The sequence below is a fragment of the Garra rufa genome, chromosome 15 (genome assembly GCF_049309525.1).
Source record: "Garra rufa chromosome 15, GarRuf1.0, whole genome shotgun sequence".
NCBI lineage: Eukaryota > Metazoa > Chordata > Actinopteri > Cypriniformes > Cyprinidae > Garra > Garra rufa.
The window spans coordinates 7,383,975-7,407,913 of record NC_133375.1 but is presented as its reverse complement, the minus strand read 5'-3'; the positions used below and the strand labels follow the sequence as shown (position 1 = coordinate 7,407,913).

The following is a 23,939-nucleotide window of genomic DNA, read 5'->3' as shown; positions in this document are numbered from 1 at the left end:
TATAAGTTCTCAATACACTATGTGAATGTGTAGCTTATAAGTATAAAATAAATATAGAATAGGCATTTCATCACAGACATTTCAATTAACAGAAAAACAGTTTTACACAAAAGCACTTGTTCCATACTAACAAATGATTTAAAAACTAAATATTCCCCATTCCCTGAATTTATTAATAGCTAACAAGCAAATTTCTCACTAATACATTCAGTATTACTTCAGATTATGTTCCCTATTCTAAAGTAGAAAAGCAACATGAAAATTTGCAGATGTGTCTCATCTGTAGTTTGTTCTCTTGTTGAACCATCAAACAATAAAGACAGAATTCTTCACTGCAATCTGTCATGTCTCTTTTCTACTTTAGAACAGGGAACATAATCTGAAGTAATACAGCATTTATTAGTGAGAAATGTGCTTGTTAGCTGTTAATAAATTAAGGGAATGGGGAATATTTTGTTTATTAATCATTTATTAGTATGGAACAACTGCTAGAAGACTGCTTTTGTGTAACTGTTTTTCAGCTAATTTCAATGTCTGATGAAATGCCTATTCTATATTTATTTCATACTTATAAGCTACACATTCGCATAGTGTACTGAGAACTTATAAAGTTTGTAATTCGCACAATACAAGCTATTAGCTTGTTTTATGTTTAGCTAATTAGTACACTGTTAGGACAGAAACAAATATAAAGGGTCTATAAGACCAACATAAGACAACAGCCAATAAAGGCCTTATAAATAGCTTGTTATGGCATACAAGTCCATAACTAGTCATTTACAGATGCAGTTATTAGTCATTAATTACTGTCTAATTCCTGATCCTTAAAATAAAGTATTTAAAGAAGTTCACTTCCAGAACAAAAATGTACAGATAATTTACTCACCCCCTTGTCATCCAAGATGTTCATGTCTTTCTTTCTTCAGTCGTAAAGAAATTATGTTTTTTGAGACAAACATTTATGGTGTCAGTGAGTTTAACTTCTGTGATGCCCATGAGTTTAAACTTCCAAAATGCAGTTTAAATGCAGCTTCTTATTCCGCGACCTTTGTATTCCTTTGTATTGACTCTTGTGTATTCCAGATCAACAAAGTTAGTATGTCAAAAAACTCCCATCTCATGTTCTCCTTTAACTTTTTTGCCTACCCTAACTGTCTTGAACTAGAATATGCAAAGTACACGCAAAGCTATAGACAAAACGCACATTTGAGGTTAAAAAGTATATAAATTGTCAATTGTTTTAGAAAATAACTGATCATTTAACTAGATAAGACCCTTCTTCCTCAGCTGTGATCATTTAGAGCCCTTTGAAGCTGAAGAAATCCTGAAATGTTTTCCTCAAAAAACATAATTTCTTTACGACTGAAGAAAGAAAGACGTGGACATCTTGGATGACAAGGGGGTGAATAAATTATCTGGAAATTTTTGTTCTGGAAGTAAACTTCTCCTTTAAGCAATTAGTTGAAGAGTGGTTTTTGATCCACTTAAGGAGTCTATGGGATTTTTCTCTTAGTGTATTATTCACTATAGGTAAAATTGTTAGTCCAATCAGTGCACACCACACTGTCCAAAAAGACTGTGTGCTGAGGTTTAGGATTAACCCTAATCAGCAGTTTCCTTGTGTGTTGTATGGTTTGTAATTTGGTTGTGAGAAAACACCTGAAATCAGTCATTATATAATAAGTATTTAGGGTCATGTAATGAACTGCAAATCATATGCTAAAACATGCGCCCCAAGACCCTCATGAGCACATGACTTATGCAACAAATAAAGCATTTACATAAGATTGGCCTCAGGCAGAAATTCATCCTTGAACAGAAGGCCAATCAATCATCATTTTGGCTGCATGCAGAGACGCCTCCGATATGGTAGTGACAGAAGGTAAGCTCCATAGGTGCTGGCATTCTCAGCTCCCTACTGAAAACTCATAATAGCCACACTGTGCAGAATCAATACACAACTCTCAACCCACTCTCAGTTGTTTGTCCAGAACCAGTCTGGGGTAAATTTGATGTCTAATCCCAAAAATTATCACCAGTGATTTTTTTTAATCATATTGTTTTCAATTTACCTTCTAAAAATGAGCATGCTTTTTGAAATGTAGGATTTCAATTACAGTGTTGATTACAGATCAGGTCAATATTATGTTGGAGCCCCCTACAACAGGTTTAAATGCATCTAAGGTCAGAAAACATAATTTTCTCAAAATATACATTTATACATAGAATCATTTGGAAACGGTTTGTTCGAACCAGCTTTGAGCGTAATGTCTGTAAACCCCTTCTTTCCATAAGCATACTCTGCTCTGATTGGTCAGCTGGCCAAGCCTGTTGTAATTGGCACAGAGAGGAGCTACCATCTGTGTTGCCAAGTCTGCAATTGTTTTGGATGTCAGGTGTTGAAGCGATCCCGATAACGTCATATTTAGCCCATGGAATGCAAATCCACCAGGGGAACCCCAACAAAAAGCATGTATTTTACACCCTGGAACGTGACTTTTAATGGGGGACCCTCCTCAAAATGTGATTGGGCTACTTTTGAGTAGCAATCGGGCGGGTTTTGTTGTGAAAACCTGGCAATCCTGAGCACTTTTACATAAAACATTAATATTGTGCTCCAATCCATTCCTAAAATAATGACATGAAAACGTTTAGTTTAACACAAGCAAACCGTGCCCACAGCTAAAGTTTAGCTGCTAAACTGTAAACACATAACAAAACTAATGAAACAACACAGTTTGTAAACCAAAATATGTCCAAGTTGCATTCTTTACTATTAAATGAAGAAATCAGAACGACAGTCTACATTAATCAACACATTCTTAAGAAATAGTAGGTTCACAGCGAATTATCTGAACTATTTCAGTAAGATATTGTGGTTTAACTGGAAACCTAAAGCCGCACTAGGTATACATCACATATTAGCACAATAGATATTTGGAGCACATGAAAATGTACACATAACAATCGTACTAACAGGTTGTGGTTCATCAGCATAACAGTGAAAGCTAACACCATGTTTCCTGATGATATCTCATAAGGGTAACATGTGAAGCGTAAAAAATAATGGCCCTAGTACTGAGCCTTGAGGTACTCCATACTGCACTTGTGATTGATATGATACCCCATCATTCACTGCCACGAAAGGATTTCGGTCATATAAGTACGAACAAGTATGGGGTACATGGAGGCTGTGGTAGAGAAAGCCCTGGGACCAAAACCTGTACCATGGTATCAGTAGTAAACCAGTATCAGAGGACCTTAATCTGTAAACTGGGGTGTAGGGATGAGTGGGATTGTAAATGTACTGAGGGACAAGACCATGCGTAAGATTGGAGTGATATTAGATGATTTCTTAGTAAAGGTTAGGTTACTCTGGTAATTCTGGTTATATTGAAGCCTACTGATTGACTTGATGGGCATAAAAACATAAAAGACAGAATTGTAATAATCAAGTTAGGAGGTGATAAAAGAATAAACTAGAATCTCCATATATTTGATATTTAGTGAGGGATGAAGATGAGCAATAATACGTTGAAACGTGAAAAAAGCAGACTTAGTAGGTTAGGTAGTGTGAAGGAAGGAGAGAGAAGATAAAATTAAAATGAAAAATTATGCTAGGTACGTTGGGAATAGATGTAAGGTTGTGGGTGGTGTCATCAGCATGTCAATGGATTATGTGACCTAATGGAGCATATGAGTGAGCATATGAGTGATAAAAAAGTAAAGGACCAAACACAGAACACAGAGGAACACCATGAGAGAAAGGGGAAGTAGTGGACTTAGACTGGGGATAGAGATATAATATTGATGTCAGACAGGTAGGAAATGAACCCGGAGAGAGCAGTTCCAAAAATGGCAACATGCGAATGTTATAAGAGATGATGTCAAAACCAGAGCAGAGGCCTTAGAGAATTAGGATACTGATGGAACCAGAGTCAGTGTCATGAAGAGATCATTGAGTACACCAGAAGTGCCGTTTCAATGCTGTGAAGGGAGAGGAAGCCTGATTAGGTACACACACTCAAAGAGGTGGTGAGATTTTCGTAGGATGGCTACCGCATTCTCTAGCAGCTTAGATAAATTAAAAATTAGATGGTAATTATACATGTCAGAAGGGTTAAGGCCAGACTTTTTTAAGACTGGGGTGACAGCTGCAGTTTTAAATTCTAAAGGAAAAACACCAGTATATATAATGCATGGAGAATCTGTTATAATTTCCATTTATCCCAAAATACATTTTAGATAATAGCCCATAGACTTTTAAAGATGGAACACAGCATAGAAGAACCATTTTTGCTTCCATAGAGACCCATTCAGTCAAAGGTTCTTTATAAAACCATCTTTTTCTTACCTTTTTATAATCTGAAGAACCTTCTTTCACCACAAAGAACCTTTTGTGAAACATAAAGGTTCTTCAGATGTTGAAGGTTCTTTATGGAGCCATTTAGACAAAATAGGTTCTTCTATGGCATCGAGAAGCACCTTTATTTTTTAAGAGTGTAACTAATGACTATTTAGGCTCTGCAATTACATACATTACACTGAAGGAATGTATTACAGCACTAATTGTTTTGTTAAGAAAGTTTATTTTATATTTTGACTCGTGATGTTTATGTCACATGTATCCCTAAATATAGAATCGTCCAGCTACTTGGTTTAGAAATAACTCGATTGCCTTTCAGCCCTATTTGTTTGAGGTCTCCATTCCATAAATGGAAACGCAAATGAAAACTGCATGAGCATCAGTCATATTGTGGCTCTTCGTTCTTGGGTTTCAGAATATAAATAGTATATTGACAGACTATTCCTGCTATTTCAGACTTCAGGTGTTTTTTTCTTCTTTCAGTGAAAGATCTTTCTTTCTATTTTTAGGATTTCCAGTTTTAGCTCTTGGTGGAGGGGAGTTATGGGCTGGGGGAGGGGTGAACAGCACGCGGAGGGAAAGCGCAGAGAAGTGGGGGATCATGGGATGGGTGGGACTATTGAATGGCATGCTGCACACAATGAAAGCTGCAAGGATCACCCAGACGGTTAGAGGTTTGCCTTTTTGGAGCGGGCATTATGACAGGGTCTTCTCAGGAAACATTTCAAAGTAGGACAGGATGAAGAAAAACAGTATATACAGTAAGTATTTTTGTCCTTTTTTCAGTAACAACATCTAAAGGCTTTCAAAATAAGGTCAATTTACTTGGAGAGCAAAATAATGTAAAATAAGACATGTTTTAAGAGAATGTAACATGAAGTTAGCATAGAGTTTCTCAACAGAAAACAAGATATTTTCTCTTAAGACAAGTCTTAATAGCTTATATTGCGAAATTTTGCATCTCTAGTAAATGCATCTTATTTTAGGTGTTTAGATATTTTTTACTAGAAAAAAACATGACAAAAATACTGATGACAAAAATGATACTGGAGTGTAGTCAAACAGATTTTCTGGACTCATTAATGCTTTTGACAAACACTGGCCCATGCCACACAAAACAAGTTGAGTTACCCTAGCAACCACTGGGTTTGCAGCATGATAACTGTGTTTATTTTTAGAAACAGCTTGTGATGTGTGTGCAATAAGAGGTTAAAAGCGTGATATCACACATCAAACATGAATGCAAACAGAAATACAAGATTACTCATTACTTGGTAATGAAATTTTCAGTTAATTTCGTGTGAAAACACTCATTAGATTTCCTGAAATATACATTTCTACATATGTACATAAGCATTGCATATGTGGCTATAGAATTAGGAAAGGAGCCAATACAAATGCATGCTCTGTCAGACGCATAGCACTTGGACTGAATATAGAATAGGGTTTTGATTATGTACCAAAGAAATAGCTGGAAAATTCTGACTCAGCCTCATGTTGTTCCAAACCATGACATTCTTTCTTCTGTGGAACACAAAAAGAGATGTTTTGAAATGTGTTTACAATGTCCATTTCCATACAAATAAGCATATAATGACTGGAGGCAAAAAAAATCATACTGATTGTGTTTTATATTCTAAGTCTTTTGAAGGCATAGACTTGTGTAGCGACCAGCCCAATTGTGCTTCCATTAAAATAGGCACATCAAGACATTGTGCCATTTTTGATGTCAGTGACACTAAATGGCATTGGAGCTTGTATGAATCGTAACCATACCACACTCTCTTAAAAATAAAAAGGTATGAAAGTACACGTTTGTGAATTTTAGGTACTAATATGAGCAGGTTAGGTACTAATTTGTACTTTTAAGGTACTGATATGGATACCTTCCCAGTGGTACAGCTTTCGTACCTTTATTTCTGAGAGTGTAAAATGAAACAATTTTCTACTTTTTTAATACCACTACTTTTCTCTAGAAAAGAACAGCACAAACATTCTGCTACATCTTTGAAAGACTTAAAGCTGAATAAATCGTCAGCTTAGAATTATAAAGTTCTATCTGCATTCTGAGCACTTTTGAGATATTGAGCTTCAAAGTTTGTGCGTTCCATAGACTTCTGTAGATAGAACAATTTTTGTTTTCTAAAAAAAGGCCCCAAATGTACATAGCTTACAAAAGAAACATCAAAAAATTTAAATAAGTTGTCACAGAATAAGAATACGTGAATAACTCAGTTTTGACAAAAATGTAGATAGAACCTTATAATTCTAAGGTGACGAAATGGCAAAATATTCAATTAATTTAGGTGCTCTAAAATATTCCTTGAAACATTAGCAGCTGGCAAGGCCAAGAAGTCATTGGTGTTTTAGCATATATCCTGAACCCTGAAAATCAGCATCGTTTTAAACCAAGCACCTTTACAAAGTGTGGTATTTTAAAACTGTCTCACCTCTGGGATAATGTAGATTTCCAAAGAAATACTTCCAAAAAAAGATACCTATATAGTGTTTAGTTGTGCACTAACATGGAGAGGCATTCTGGGAGCAGCTGCAAAGGTCACAGAACGAAAGGTTAATTGAGACATCGTGGATCAGAGAGCTAGTCAAAGCACTTCCCTTCTTTACAGCTGGATTATCAGCACAGTATAGTGAAATGTCACTTGTAAAATAAGAATTGTAATTTGATACTAGATTAAGCATCACTAGGATAATGTTAAAATATTAGGTAAGTTTTGGTGCTAGGCTGCATCAGAGTTATTTTGTCATTGTTATACATGCAACAAAGGTCCTGTTTTCTGTCGGTTGTGTATGAGAATTAGTGTAAAGGTGGTGTAGATTTTAAATGGTAAGATTCAATTTAAACGTAAATATTTGGACATTAGTCAAGTCAAGTCAAGTCACCTTTATTTATATAGCGCTTGTAACAATACAGATTGTGTCAAAGCAGCTGCACAGTATTTAAACAGAACAATAGTGTGTAAGTAACGCATTATTGTAGATAATAAATTTTCAGTTAAAGGCAGTTCATCAATGAATTCAGTGATATCATCGTCAGTTCAGTTCAAATAGTATACGATATCGCTGGAAAATGTCCCCAACTAAGCAAGCCAGAGGCGACAGCGGCAAGGAACCAAAACTCCACAGGTGACAGAAATGGAGAGAAAAAAAATGTCCATTAAATGTCCTAGTTAATTTACCGAAATCTGCATGTATTACATTCTTTGTAATTATGTAGTATTGGTTTACCAGTGACCTATGGATAGCAAATACACTGTAACAAAAACAAAAAACAAAACAAAAAAACCACAATTTATTGAGGTAACTTAAAATAATTTGTTACCCTGCTGCCTTAAAATTTTAAGTTCAGTTAGCTTAAGTTTAGTCAACTTGAAAGGTTAAGTTGTACTAAGAGACAACTTGAGTTGACTTAACAAAAAAAAAAATTGGTTTGTTAAACTTAAAAGCTGGACAAGTTACCTGGCTGTCTTTAAAATTTATGGAAGCAGATTAGTCTCATTAATAATTCACGCACAATACACGATGCACACATGCGTGTCCCAATTCACGTGCACGAAAAAAAAAAATATATTCACAAAAAAAAATTCACGTGCAAAAAATAAGAATATAAATTCATAAAATACGTTTCACAAGTTGCAAAACACAATTCACAGATTTACAACTGTACAACAATTTTGAATGTTTAAAAATCACGAGTGTATCACGGACTGTGAGTGTGTGAATAGTTTTTTTACGTGTGTATTTTTTAGACTTGCGTGTGTGTTTTTGAGACTCTCCTGGCAGCGAACTCCTCCCATGCGGGTCACTCGTAGACTTTAGCCAATCAGATTTGAGCCTGTCGATCGACCAATCATAACCCGCTGTGGGCGTGCCTATCTTACGTTACGTCATCAGCGCGAGTCCAGTTCCAGAATTCAGATATGATTCAGCTGTTGATCGTCTCATTTGTAACTACTCTAGTAAAGGTGTATTGTTTTATTTTGAGTGCTTAAAAACTAAAGGTAAAATCGGTCGTTTAGACACTCGTTAACGTGACCAGTTTAAGCCAGCGGCTGCTATGAAAACAGATAGTGTTGCCAAAGATGCTGTCTTGTGTTAGCCACAATGTCCTGTTTATTGGCCAAAATGAAGAAAGAATTCTTTTCATTGCCATGTTTTTGTTTAACAACGCTGGGTGTCCTCTGCCCAGTCTAGCTCCCACTCAGCACTGACCCTGCCTTTATTATTATAGCTTTATGTAATGATGAATATACCTCACGAGAACTCAGTGTATGAATAACGGTGTGTTTGTACTAACCATTTGTGCAACTGGATGCAGTGTTTAATTAAAACACACCAATAATTTTCCTTGCATTTTTCAGGATTTAACACTTTGGAACAACATCTGGATGACAGTTACAGACCTCTTCATTCACATTAATCTTTATGTCTTTTTATGTACTTCACCTTTATGCATTATTTTTTTAATGTAATCAACATTCATGTACTTTTTAAAATATTATATTATTGTGATACATAATTTTATATTGAGCAGTGATGTAAAAATCTTTGAGATTACAATACACAAGATGATGTTGGTTAGCAGCAATTGTATTTGCTTTAGTATTAACAGTTGTGGGATTTGCTGGTCAGTCAGACAGACTGATCACATAAAGGAATGCATCAAAGATTATTCAGTAAACTTCATTCAAGTTCCGACTTGTTTTGAATGTTTTAATTCTGACATACAACCAGAACATTTAACAATGCATAACAAAGCTTTATGCCTTAACAAATACAAAGTCATAGGGTACCATTCTAAAAGAAATGTAGTAATAATGCATGAGTTAAATCAGTTGAAACTGTTAAAATGGATGGGTTGCAGCATGACTGTTTTGAAAGAGTTACAGTTCCAAATGAAACTTCTAGATTCACATCACCTCATAATTTGTGGCAGAGGTTGAAATAGGAGCAGCTACTTGTACATCATAAGCATCACAATTCTGAAATAAATAATATCTGCAGGCTGCAGCGTAAACAAACTTAAATGAAATGTACATGGTTTACAATGTGTGTTATTAAATCGTCATCAGCTGAATGCGTGCCATCGTAGGATTTGAGACACAAGACAAGTTTGGCTCTGACAGCTCTTTCCTGTTTTCAATCAAAAAAACAAAACCACAAGAGACTGCTTGAAAAATATCCAAATAGATAATTTTCATTTTCTATTTATTTACATGTCCCATCTGTAAAAAACATATTTTATGCTTTACATTAAGTTTATAATTTTAATATCTTTATGCGGTATGGTACAGTATCCACGCAAATGATTCTTTATTAAATAAACATAACAATCGATAAATTTTAAAACATAATACACTCTGAGCAGCAGCTGGCTTACACTGGTCACGTTAACGAGTGTGTCTAAACGACCGATTTTTAAATAAGCATGCAGTATAAAACAAAATGAGACGATCAACAGCTGAATCGTATCTGAATTCTGGAACTGGACTCGCGCTGATGACGTAACGTAAGATAGGCACGCCCACAGCGGGTTATGATTGGTCGATCGACAGGCTCAAATCTGATTGGCTAAAGTGTACGAGTGACCCGCATGGGAGGAGTTCGCTGCCAGGAGAGTCTCAAAAACACACACGCAAGTCTAAAAAATACACACGTAAAAAAGCTATTCACACACTCACAGTCCGTGATACACTCGTGATTTTTAAACATTTAAAATTGTTGTACACAGTTGTAAATCTGTGAATTGTGTTTTGCAACTTGTGAAACGTATTTTATGAATTTATATTCTTATTTTTTGCACGTGAATTTTTTGGGTGAATATATATATTTTTTTCGTGCACGTGAATTGGGACACGCATGTGTGCATCGTGTATTGTGCGTGAATTATTAATGAGACTAATCTGCTTCCATAAAAATTTGAAGCTGAATCAACTCAAATATCTAAGTTGTCACTTTGTGTCACGGTGCGTGCAGGAATGGGCAATACAATGAAGGAATAAAATGAAAAGTCTTTAATAAATCCAAAAGCAAGGTAAAACAGACAGGGAGACTGGAACACAGGTGGAAACGTAAGTAATACTTGATGTAAAATATGTCGCCGGACAAGGAACTCAGAAAACAACCCAACTTATAAAAGGTGACTGATTGCTAGGACAGGTGAGGGCAATGATGCTAAACCAATACACACAGCACAATGGGGGCAGACACTGGGAGAAACCAAAAACTTTCAGTCCAAGGGGGGGAAAACACTGGGAAAAACTAACAAAAACAGTCCAAAACCTGACACTTAGTACAACTTAACATTTTATGTTGACTAAACTTTTTTGAGTTGACTGAACTTAAAATTATAAGGCAGCCAGGTAACAAATTATTTTAAGTTGATTCAACAAATTGTTTTTACAGTGTAGTACACCTCTGAGTTGCTATTTATTCCGTAAAGCTCAATAAGCATATGCATTTCAAGTATTATAGTATAGAATTTTGTAACAGACTACTCTAACAGTTGAATTAAAGCAGATAATATTGTTGTAACCAATGATTTATTAGGGGTGTGTTTGCATTACTATTGTTCCAGTTTTTTTTTTTTTTTTTTTTTTTTTTTTTTTTTACTGTACTGCATGTAAACATGCTAGATGGACCATTGTGCTTACGTCCTCACGTCCTAAGTTCAACTTTTAAAAAAACACATCAAAATTCTTGCTTTTTTTTTTTGTTCTGTTTGCGTCTTTTGCATTTTCCATTTTTCAAAATTCTGTGCATGGATGTAAACTTGGGAGGGTTAAAACAGTAGGGTTAGCAAAAAGCTACTTGCACTCTGTCATTTCCCAATATTCTTTATCATGATCTAATTTTGCAAATTTAAATAAAGTACTAACGATGGGGGCACTGGATCACTTTTAATCCTTTTTTTATAGTAATAACTTTATATTAATAATGCTCTTTCAAATGTCTAATCGCGGGTTGCTTGCTGACAAAAAAGCACAAATGTGGTAGCATTCTGTATCGAAAGCTGGTATATTAGCTATATTGATTATATTAATACATTAATACAGTATAGTATAACAATGCCACTTCACTGCTGTTGTTTCAGCCAAAATGATTTAAATGTAATTTGTGTAATTGAAGTTCAATTGACAAGGGCTGAGGGGCTGCTGAACCCCAAACCACATTAATTTCCTTCATTAATAGCCTGACTCCTAGCTCAAGCCTTCTACAGCTTGTGTGTTTCTGATAGACATTGTTAAAGGAATAGTTCACACCTACAAAAAAATCTCATTATCTACTCACCCTTGTATCTTTCTAAACCCAAATGCTGTTATTTTTCCTTGGAACACAACAGGATATTTTTTTTTTAAAGATCATTTAAAGCAGCTCTTTTCCATACAAAAAAAAAAAAAAAAAAACACAACAAAAAACAAACAAACATTTTTTTAACCTGAACTCAAATGAAAATGATATTTTGGTGATTCCATAGAAGAAAAGATTATCAGTTAATATGAGCTTCCTTGCTTCTTTTGTTCCTCCTTTTGTATTGCTTTAGAAGATGGACTACTCAAGATTAAACTGTTTTTATGATGCTATTTTGGTGTCTCTATTCATTTTGGGGCCAATCACTGAATCAAATTTTTCTTATTAAGTGGCACCAGCTGACGTATTTTGTAGTGTCAGACCAGGCAGAAATATGTTAGGTAGCTATAGCACTTTTTTTTTTTTTTATCAGTGTTTAAAGTAAAGGTTGGGTGATTCTTGCTTGTCTATTGCTTGTCTAAGTTATTATTCATTATAGATTCATGTTTACAATAGATTTAACTTCAGCATTTGACTATCTACTGAAAAAATTGTTTGCAGTGACAGTTAAGAGAGTGACAGATGTTATCCAGATAATCCACTTATCAGAAACGCAAGTCCTAATTACACACATTTCTCAGTCAATGTAATGGAATTATACTGTGGTTTCTGCTGAGAGCTTCATTAAGGATGAGGTCTGATGTAATAGTCTGACTTTGCTGTGCTGTGCCACTGCAAATGAAATGTTTGCCAAAAGCCTGGTCATGTCAGAGCCGGTAGATCTACAAATGCATACCATATTCAGATTTCTGTATGATGCTCTGTCTCCTTTTTTTCATTATTATGCTAAAATGTACATGGAGCCCTTTGCATTATTGACGGCCTGACCAATCAAATACTAATTTAATATGTTAATCCCATTGCAAGTGTGCGGTCTGACTGTACATAATGTATATAATGTGTTTTCTTCTGATACTGTGGCAGTAAGACACTCCAGGTCTTATGGGGGCCGATAGAGAAAAAGTTCTGTTAAAGGGTTAGTTCACCTAAAAATGAAAATGAGCCCATGATTTACTCATCCTCAAGGCATCCTAGGTGTATATGACTTTTAAGTCGAATCCAATGGGAGTTATATTAAAAATTGTCCTAGCTCTTCCAAACTTTATAATGGCAGTGGGCGGGTGTTTCTGTTCAACAGTCCAAAAGATGTCCAATAAAGCGCATCCATCCATAAAAGTGCTTCACACGGCTCCCGGGGGTGAATGAAGGCCTCCTGTAGTGAATTGATGCATTCTTGTAAGAAAAATATCCATATTTAAAATGTAATAAACACTTTTCTCTAGCTTGCGTTAACTGTCACATGTGTAAGCCGTTCCAGGCAGATGACTATGCATTGAATATGAATATGCATTGTGCATGCGTCACAGAAACCAAGGTTTGTTTACAGAAGCAAAGGAAGCTAAATTTCCTTACTTTATCAAAGGAAAACCAATCTCGTCTTGGCTTATATCAAAATCCTCCAACGTTTTTTTTTTTTTTTTTTTTTTACAAATCCTCCTTTTGTAGTCTAATTCGTGACTGGTGTTTTGTTGTTTGTTGCTTGCGCGTTTGTCACTTCTCAGCGGCTCATGCGCAATGCAATCCTACATATGGCTTCTTAGTACGACAGCTAGCGCAAACTAGAGAAAAGTGAATATTAAGTTTTAAATATGTTTATTTTTCTTACAAAACGCATCGATTCGCTACAGGAAGCCTTTATTCACCCCCCGGAGCTGTGTGGAGAACTTTTTATGATGGATGGATGCTGTTACGCCAGGCCAGCAGAGGGAACCCTTACCCCCACTGACTGTTGCTGCTCCCTCTGCTGCCTCTATGGTAGCTTCCTGTCTGTCTTCCATAAAAGCCAGCTTCACACACACACACATCGCGAAGTATTGATTTGCTGTTTGCTGACATTACCAAGCGTTTTCCTTGCTCCCAGGTTCTCCTAGTCTCCTTGTTGTTTTCCCTAGCCATAGTTCTGTTTTTGTTTTCCCAGTCTTAGCCATAGTTTTCTAGTTTCTTGTTTTCATTTCATTGTTTCCTTTGGACTGCCCACCTGGTTTTGACCCACGCCTGCTGTGTTGGATTACGCTCTTGGATTGTCTTCGCTGTTGATGTTTGCTGGTGATTTCGACCCTGTCTGTCTGTCTACGATCTTCATAATAAAGCCTTGCATTTGGATCCCCACTCTCAGTCGTCCCGTTTGTAACAGAATACTTCGCGCCACCCGGATCCAGCGGCTTTGTTCCTCCACCAGCACCACAACATGGACCCAGTTGACCAGCTTCTGCTACTACGACAAAAGGATCTCCCCATTGAGGAATACGTTCACCACTTCTGTAAGTTTGCATACCAAGTACCGTTTTATGATGAAGCTTGGCTCAAAGACTTATTTCGTTTTGGACTCAATGAACCCACAAGATCTTGGCTACCTGGAGGGGAATTTCAATGCTCACTGAAAGATCTGATAGATTATGCGTTGCTGTTAAATAACTCTCCCTTTACTGTGGGTGTTGTTGAGGAGCCACTGCATAAGATGTCTGCTAGCCCTGAGCCACAGCACAAGATGTCTGCTAGCCCTGAGCCACAGCACAAGATGTCTGCTAACCCTGAGCCACAGCACAAGATGTCTGCTAACCCAGAGCCACAGCATAAGATGTCTGCCAGCCCAGAGCCCCTTCACAAGATGGCCACCATGTCACAGCCCGTTCACAAGATGGCTGCCTTTCCTGAGCCTGTTCACAAGATGGCCGCCTTTCCTGATCCTGTTCCCAAGATGGCCGCTCTTCCAGACCCTGCTCACAAGATGGCCGCCTTTCTTGAGCCTGTTCACAAGATGGCTGCCGCCACTCCAGAGTCTGCACTCAAGATGGCTGCCGCCACGCCCAAGTCTTCTCACAAGATGGTTGTCTCTCCAGAACCACTGCCCAAGATGGCTGCCACGCCCAAGTCCTCTCGCAAGATGGCCGCCACGCCAGAGCCTGCTGCTAAGATGGCCGCCACGCCAGAGCCTGCTGCAAAGATGGTCGCCATGCCAGAACCCGCTGCTAAGATGGCCGCCACATCCGAGCCTGCAACCAAGATGGCTTCCGTTCCTGAGTTCCCAGCCAAGATGGCTTCCGGTCCCGAGTCCTCAGTCAAGATGGCCGCTATGCCTGAGTCTGTTGTCAAAACAGTGGCTGCAGCATCAGACCCTCATGTTTCCATGACCTATCAGAGATTAATATCCAGCTTGGAGGACCCACCACTGCTATCAGCAAGAACAGTCAGTCTCTTACGGTCATTGCCTGTCAAGCCAACATCTGCTAAAACCACGTCAGCCAAGCCAGCACCTGCTAACGCTACGTCAGCCAAGCCAGCGACTACTAACGTCACGTCTGCCAAGCCAGCGCTCGCTAGCATCACATCAGCCAAGCCACAACCTGTTCATGTCATGCCTACTGTTCCTCCTAAGTCAAGTCACGTTTCAGCTGAGGTTCCTGAGTCAAGTCAAGCAGCACTCCCTGATTCAAGTCAAGCAGCACTCCCTGATTCAAGTCAAGCAGCACTCTCTGAGTCAAGTCAAACAGCTCTTCCTGAGTCAAGTCAAATAGCTAATTCCTCAGAGCCAAGCCAAGTCACAGCCGCTCCTTCAACATCCAGTCAAATTACAGCCGTTCCCTCAGAGCCAAGTCAAGTCACAGCTGATCCTCCAAGACCAAGTCATGTCTCCCCCGAGAGTTCAGAGCCAATGCTCCCAAGCCATGCAGAGCAAACGCTCCCAAGTCATGCAGAGCCAACGCTCCCTAGCCATGCAGAGCCAACGCCCCCAAGTCACGCAAAGCCAACGCTCCCGAGCCTCACGCCCACTGACCTGGAGGGCATTCCTCCGCCCATTGCATTACCTGTTATGGCAATCGCCATTTTGAGTGTGTGGGCTGTACACTGTGCCCCAGTGGCCTCTTCTGCCCATGAGTCTGTCCACAAGTTTGCTCTGGAGGCTTCATCTGCATTCATGTCCGCTGCGCCTATACCTCTTTCGGAGGTGGCGTGCATAGCGGAACTTCACGCTCTGCCAGCTCCGCCAAGGCTTCACGCTCTGCCAGCTCCGCCAAGGCTTCACGCTCTGCCCGCTCCGCCAAGGCTTCACGCCCTGCCCGCTCCGCCAAGGCCTCACGCTCTGCCTGCACCTCCAAGGCCTCATGCTCTGCCTGCACCGCCAGGGCGTCATGCTCTGCCTGCACCGTCTATGCTCCCTGCTCTGCCAGCACCTCCAGGGTTCCCTTCTCTACCTGCTCCGCCAAGGTTCCTGGCTCTGCCTGTTCCGCCAAGACTCCTTGCTCTGTCTGCTCCGCCAAAATTCCCTGCTCTGCCTGCCCCGCCAAGATTCCTTGCTCTGTCTGCTCCGCCAGGACTCCCTGCTCTGCCTGTACCGCCTAGGCTCCCTGTCATCTCTGTCTCGGCTTTTGGGGCCGTTCCAGAAGTCTTTGTCTGCCCAGTAACAGCCACGAAAGCCGTTCCTGAAGTTCCTGTCTGCCCAGTCACGGCCATGGAGGCAGCGTACTCCTACGAACTCTTTACTTCTCTCCTTGCTCTGTCTGCCTCCTCTGTCTCTGCTCTCCCCAGGTCCCAGTCCATGATGCGGCCGCCTGTTCCGCCCTGGAGGGCATCTGCGCCTCCTGTTCCACCCTGGAGGGCATCTGCGCCTCCTGTTCCGCCCTGGTGGGCTCCTGCGCCTCCTGTTCCGCCCTGGAGGGCTCCTGCGCCTCCTGCTCCGCCCTGGAGGGCTCCTGCGCCTCCTGCTCCGCCCTGGAGGGTTCCTCCGCATCCTGCTCTGCTCCGGAGGGCCGCTCCGCCTCCTGCTCCGCCCTGGAGGGGTCCTGCGCCTCCTGCTCCGCCCTGGAGGGCTCCTAAGCCTCTTGCTCCGCCCTGGAGGGCTTCTACGCCTCCTGCTCTGCCCCGGAGGGTTGCTAAGCCTCCTGCTCCGCCCCGGAGGACTGCTCCGCATCCTGCTCCGCCCTGGAGGGCTCCTAAGACTCTTGCTCCACCTCAAAGGACTGCTCTGCCTCCAGCTCTGCCCTGGAGGGCTCCTGAATCTCCTGCTCTGCTCTGGAGGGCCTTTGCCCAACCTGTTCTGCCTCAGTCTCCTGCCCCCCCCCACCGCTCCCCTGGACTGTTTCTTCCTGTTGTTTTTTGGAGCGTCTGGAAGCCGCTCCTTGGGGGGGGGCTATGTTACGCCAGGCCAGCAGAGGGAGCCCTTACCCCCACTGACTGTTGCTGCTCCCTCTGCTGCCTCTATGGTAGCTTCCTGTCTGTCTTCCATAAAAGCCAGCTTCACACACACACACATCGCGAAGTATTGATTTGCTGTTGCGGACATTACCAAGCGTTTTCCTTGCTCCCAGGTTCTCCTAGTCTCCTTGTTGTTTTCCCTAGCCATCGTTCTGTTTTTGTTTTCCCAGTCTTAGCCATAGTTTTCTAGTTTCTTGTTTTCATTTCATTGTTTCCTTTGGACTGCCCACCTGGTTTTGACCCACGCCTGCTGTGTTGGATTACGCTCTTGGATTGTCTTCGCTGTTGATGTTTGCTGGTGATTTCGACCCTGTCTGTCTGTCTACGATCTTCATAATAAAGCCTTGCATTTGGATTCCCACTCTCAGTCGTCCCGCTTGTAACAGATGCACTTTGTTGGACTTCTTTTGGACTTAAAAAAAAGGATTATTTTTCACATAATTTACATTATAACAATAGCTTTCACAAATGGCTCTATTAGTTCCGAAAAATGAAATGTCTTGTGATTGGTTAGCTGTCCCACTGCGTTGCAGTTGGCGAACTGCTTAAACAACGTTTCAGTCCTGCCATGCCCCTTCCCAAAGCAGCAAGTTTCGTGTAAAACTGCGCAAGCTAGATTAAAGTGATACTTACATTTTAAATATGGCTATTTTCCTTACAAAAAAAACGGATTGCTAAAGGAGGCTTTTACTGACCCATCCAGAGCCATTTTTTTTTTTTATGGATCGACTTGTTTTGGACCAATGGAGAAAAAACACTTGTCTATGGTGTTCAGTCTATGCCGTTCTAAAGTTTGGGAGTGCGTTTCGACCCTTTATACCGCACACGTCAACGACGCGACTCCAGCACAGCTACTGGAGCATCCCAGAAGCGGCTGTCCATGCTACATCGCTAAAGTTAAGTTGAATCCCCCACCTCGTCCCTCCCCACCTGCCAACTATTCGAATTTCCGTAGGCGGGATTAATTTTAATGATATTCTAATGGACCGTGTTGTGACATCATAGCATCCAGAAAAAAAACCCCACTGTAGTACAAAGGAGCTGTTCATTGTAGTTCTTGAAAAGGGATTTTTAAAAAAACTAAATATCTCCCTTTGGAGTGGACTGAGATTTGTAACTTTGTAGATATTTTTTATGCCCAAACACACACCACACACTGGCTAAAATTCAAAAAGTGAAAAAGCATACTTTAAGTTCTGCTATAGTGCCCATTGCAGTCCAACTTAAAGAATACAGCACTGCCTGTGTTGCTGTATATTTTATGACTCATAGAAAATACTGTATGTGTCATGTGAAATCAAGCTTGCATAGATAGAAATATCTGCACTCATGTATTTGTGTATAGGCTCCTTAGCATCAGTTCCAGTATCAGCAGATAAAACAAATTTAGCAAGCTTTCTTTAGCATCCATATTGGCTGTTTCCATTTGCAGTTTCCATATAACTACTACCGTTTTTTCGTTAACACTAAATTGTATAATGTTTCACACTCTGGTGGTTTCTGCTGGAGCAGTCACTCTGGTCTTCTGCCAGTCAGTCTCTCTGTGACTGAGGCACTGAGCTCCCCTCCAGCTTAATTTAATTTGTTCAAGACAAGCACTGCTGCCATGGCCCCGTGTCTTTTCCTGGCCTCATCATGAGCCCTGTGGAACAGGACAGTCACTGACCCAGCCAGGACTTCCTTCAAGGTCACATGATGTTGTTTTCAGATAGAAATTACAGAGAGAGCTTTTTTGTTTTGCTTTTGTTGCAAGAGAAAGGTTTCATTAACTAAACCAGGTTATTAAAAAGCTCTATGGAATATCTAATATTTGTCAGCCAATCAACAGTCAAATATATTTCTACAAAAATGGTTTATTCCAATAATTACCATTGATAAATGTTATTAATCTTATTAATCTTATTAATAATCCATCATTTTAACTTTGTTCCACATTTTGCCTAACACTATAGTAAAACCACTGTAAGGCACAGCCTCAGGTGGCTCATTGCTGCATGCCATTTAAATAAACAAGTGCAATAGTTAATATGCTCTCCATTAAACTGGGTCACCTCAGAAACATACAAGTAGCCTTAATATCAGCAGCCCTGTGAAGTTTAGTGTATCTGCATGTGCTTATATAACATTGCTGTGGATATGCATCCTATATCTGTGATTCTCATTTGTGCACATGCCCTCATCAGCCAGACTGCTTCAGTTGTCACTGCACAGTTTGTTCCCTAAGGTTGGCCGCCATCTGCCACTGCCGCGCATGACTAGCTGGTGACCTATAGCCAATGATAAGAATAGCCATGGTGTAGTGTGCAGCTGCAAGATGAAGCCTAACGTCAACTGACATCCTGCTCTCTCGCGCAGTATTGTTGTTTGTCCGTGATAAAGCTGCGCTCCCAAAGCAAACATCTTTTGTCTTATTTTAGATCTCCAAGTTTTTTTGCGACTGGCGAATTCGCTCATGACTTTACTTGAATGGACACATAATTTTTCCACAAACTAGTTTAGGTGTAAAAGGATCAACAAAAAAAACAAGAATTTGAAAATATACGCTATATCTGCTGTTCACCATTTCCCCAAATTTGTGCAAATCTTAACTATGTATTTTCAATTCAGCCAAGAGGTCGGTCTGTGACGTTTAGTCTATTTGTTCGAAATCTTCTCGTCATGTGAATTCGCATTCATACACAGCAGACTGTGTATTTGCGGTCTCTTGAGTTTGCATGCATATGAATGGAATTTAGTTGAGCGCAAAGTGTAGTTACCATAGAGTGAGTACCAGATCTTAAAAGGTTATATTTTTTTATAAGGTCCACTTTTCATGATAGTGGTGACGCTGACTTATTATTTTTTTAAAGCAATGCACTCTCTTCACTTGTGAAATGAGAAACAGGACTTTATTGCATTGCTGCAGGTTTTCTGGCAGCCCCTTATCCTTCAATAATAGCTTCATACACTCTTTTATGTTTGTTAACATTAATTAATGTTATATAACCTATAAAACTCATATTTTTTTACTGCATTTGTTATTCTTTGTTAGTTTATTAAAAAAAACAATTGTTTATTTTTTGTTCATGTTAGTTCACAGTGCATAATCTTATACAACAATTTCACACCAAGAACAATAACTATAAAGATAACGATATATATGAAATATATATCCAGTTGCAATTTGACAATGATACAGTCCAGCCGAGACTCCTGTAAAGACAAAATGTTAACATGTTTCCGCCAGTGAAGTTCTCCTGTGGTTATATTTGCATTATTTATTGTGAAGTACAGCAAGATAGACACATCTACCTCATCTACAAACATTCACTGCAGTTGACAGATGTTCAGTGCTCAGGTGGGAGAACGGGAAATGAGGAAGTGTCTGTGTGAAAATATTCTGATAATGTTCTTAACACTTCGGTGATTTTCCATGATAGTGCATAACCTTCAGACTTGCAGCATTTCCAGCGCATCACAATATTCAACTTCACTGTGTTTGTGTGTAAAATGTGTCATTTATCTTCTCGCAGCCGGAAGGTGAAGAGGAGCAGAAGCGGTTTGAAGAAGGGAAAGCACGCTACCTGCAGAACAAGACAAAGAGACTTGCAGATAAGGAGCGTCAACAATGACTTTTACCGTGCAGACACCATATTGTGTTGTAAAAGAAAATTCTTGAATAATAGAGCCTCAACGTACAACATGCTGTATTAAGAACCTCTGATGTATCTTACATGTAGCTGAATAGAAAGAAAAATATATAGGTTTAATTAACTTTTCCAAAGCACTTTGTGTGTATATGTATCTCAAGTCAAACAAAAAAAGAAAATATATTTATGTTTTATCGTAACAAGTTATTTGTGAAATGTGCAGAACTGTATTATGCGCTAATAAAAACCTGCTAATGCAGCTACATCTGGTTTGCTGTGACATATCTTTTCATGTACCATAATCCTGAAATGACAGAATGTTGAGACCTAATCACATTTGTGTTTGACAGACAGACAGACAGACAGACAGACAGACAGACAGATGAGCAGACAGACTCTCTGCACCACAATACTAAAAAATTAAGGTGCTTTGTTTCACAAAAGGTTCTTTGTGGTGAAAGAAGGTTCTTCAGATTATAAAAAGGTAAGAAAGAAAGAAATCTTTAAAGAACCTTTTCTTTGTAGAACCAAAAATGGTTCTTCTATGGCATCACTGTGAAGAACCTTTTAAAGCACCTTTATTTTAAGAGTGCAGTACAGTGCCAGAGAAAGATCATAATTTATTATTGGGATGCTACTTACTTACTTCTTGTGCCAGATTTATATCGAGAGTTGTTTCTGCCATGAAGTGAATTATATTCTGTAAATCATTATTTATTCAAAAACTGTAAATCTGTTAAAAAGTGACTTCGACAAGCACTCCTCTCCTCAATAAGCTGCATGAGATGTAATTCATGAGGTTTAATACTTAGGTTGTTTGCTCATAAATAGCATCAAATAGCATATTTCTGTGCAGCTGTACATTCCTTTGTGCACCCTGCATGATTATTCATTTTAGTTCATTCATCATAAGGATAGGTCAGTAAACAGACTTAAACAGTCTTTCACATGGCTCTTCAGGATGCTGATTACAGATATAGTTTAATATGCACATGACGCTATAATTTTGTTAAAGACATTACTAAAGTTTCATTTTATTTTAAGGCGAGACACTGCAGGTGAATAGGGTAAAAAAAAATTAAATAGTTATCGCCTTACCCAGTTGATTGCAAAACATTTTTGTATTACTAGTTTTCTGAAATGTTAGGTTTAAATATGCAAATGAGGCCTTATTTAATGAAATATGCACTAATATATTTCTAATACAAAAATCTAAACACTGGATGAAGTCAGTTTCAAAATTCTTGTTTAATTTGTTTTTGACATATTAGAGTCAAATGTTTTTACAGAGGGGATTTTAGGTATCTCATTTTATCACTCCATAATTCAGAAAATACTTAGAACAAACAGAAAACAATATAGTTTTCACAATTTTAGGGGCAATGAAATGTATAAAATGAAGCAAATTATATATGAACAAATCCCTCTGTAAAAACCTTCAGGATATAGACAGGAATAAAAATGTAAAGTTTGGTGTGTGTAAGTGCTACTGAAGTGGAGATTTGTGGCTCAGTGTAGGAGAAAAAACTCATTTTGAGAAAACGGCCTTTAAAAATATGCATTGTAATTGAAATCTATTGGCACAAATAAATAAGGTGCTATAAAAGAAACACTTAACAGTGTTTTTTAGATGTTTTCCTTTCACTAGTCTGAAAAAACACTTTATGAAAAACCAAAAAGCCCAAAATCTCAAACTTGATAGGTGCATGAAAAAACAGCGTTTTTGCCTGCAGTGTCTCCCCTTAAGGTTGTTACAATGTAATTACACAAGTAATATTGCTGAGTAATATTAGGGTTAAGGTTATGGGTTTGGTTTTGGGTTAGTTGCTTTTAAATATGTATAATTGACTGTTATTACTCTAATAAGTACATGTACCTTTACATGTATTTATGATAATTAAAGTGCTACTAGCACTACAAGAACATGCAGACACAAATGTGCAGCTAAACCCAGGAGTGGGAGTTTTATGGCAGGTTTGATGCTGGTTTGTTCATGAGAGATCAGTCAAACAGACTCACAGAGACACAGGGAAACAAAGATGAAACACGGTAGCACACAAAGAACGCAAAACAATCTAATGGTAAAAAATAGTCTGTTGTTGGTGGAGACGAGGTAATGGCTGTGTGTTTGTGGTGGGTATTTAAGCTTTCCTAAATTGGCATGATAAATGATGATGGGTGTGTGTGATTTGCATTTCAGGCAGTGTGCACAGAAAGAGGAGGCTGACAGAGCTGTGACACCTCTCATTATGTTACCATCTTTTTTTTTTTTTTTTTTACAAAATATCTAGTTTCATTTGATTTCCTAGAAAGTATATATGTAGTAAAAAACAAACTCTTTATTTAAAAGTTGGGAGTGCTGCTGAAAAAAATACTAAAATGCTCAAACAGGAGTGACGCTAATATAAGTAAACGTAAACAGCAAATGATTTTTGATAGCGTGTACAAACAATGTTAAATCTTGGTCTAATTGCTTAAGTGGTAAATGTCCTTTATCATGGCCTCTGTGTTCTGGCATAAGCGAATGATTTAATGTTGTAAAATGTGGAGGGGGCGTCAAATCGTTCTACAAGCAACAAAAGTAAACAGACTTATCCGTATAAAAAATGTAAGCTTGTTATCATCATTTGCAGAGTATATCTAGTCATGCCAAATTTAGTCCAAAGTAGGGAAAGTGGCTATATTTATACTAGGTTGAACTCTGTTCTCATGGGAGTACATGGAAAGACATACAGATGAACAACAAATTTATTTTAGCTGGGAAAATGCACCATGTGACAGATGGTAGTGACATTATTTAAATTGAAGGAAGTAATATTGTTTTATTTTAATATTGTCTTATTTTAAGACAATGGAATGGGAGTATTTGTTTAATAAGAGAATGTCTTGGTCATTAAAGGGGTCATATGATGCAGTTTCTTATTTTCCTTTGTCTTTGGAGTTGAAGCTGTTTGTGCATAGATAAGGTCTGTAAAGTTGCAAAGCTTAAAGTCTCGAAACCAAAGAGGGTGATGCGCATTTCACGGAGGACTGTTTCCTGAACCTGGGAGAGCAGCTTACAATGCCAGCTGTGCACAAAGGGTTAAGTACGGTGGCCGACAGAGGCCAACGCGCTGCAAACAAGAAAACACATGCAAACAGAAAAAACGACAACAAATTAAGAAAACATCTTCATCAGTTTGACAACACAGGCGCTGCAAATCCTCGCAACGCAAACGCAAATACGGAAACGCGCTGCAAATTCTCACAACACAACCAAACTCAGAAACGCGCTGCGAACACACGAGGGCGCTGCAAACTAACAAACGCGCTGCATATAGCTC

General features: G+C 39.0%; 1 protein-coding gene across 1 annotated transcript in view; it reads left to right on the top strand.

Annotated features, from left to right (window-relative positions):
* The window catches only part of LOC141287079 (cytosolic acyl coenzyme A thioester hydrolase-like), a 47,303-nt gene extending 26,417 nt beyond the window's left edge, over positions 1-20,886 (top strand). The window contains exon 4 of the mRNA XM_073819212.1: positions 20,500-20,886. Coding sequence (XP_073675313.1) covers positions 20,500-20,598 — 99 coding nt within the window. The 3' untranslated portion in view covers positions 20,599-20,886. The remainder of the gene's footprint in view (positions 1-20,499) is intronic.
* The last annotated feature ends 3,053 nt before the right edge of the window (positions 20,887-23,939 follow it).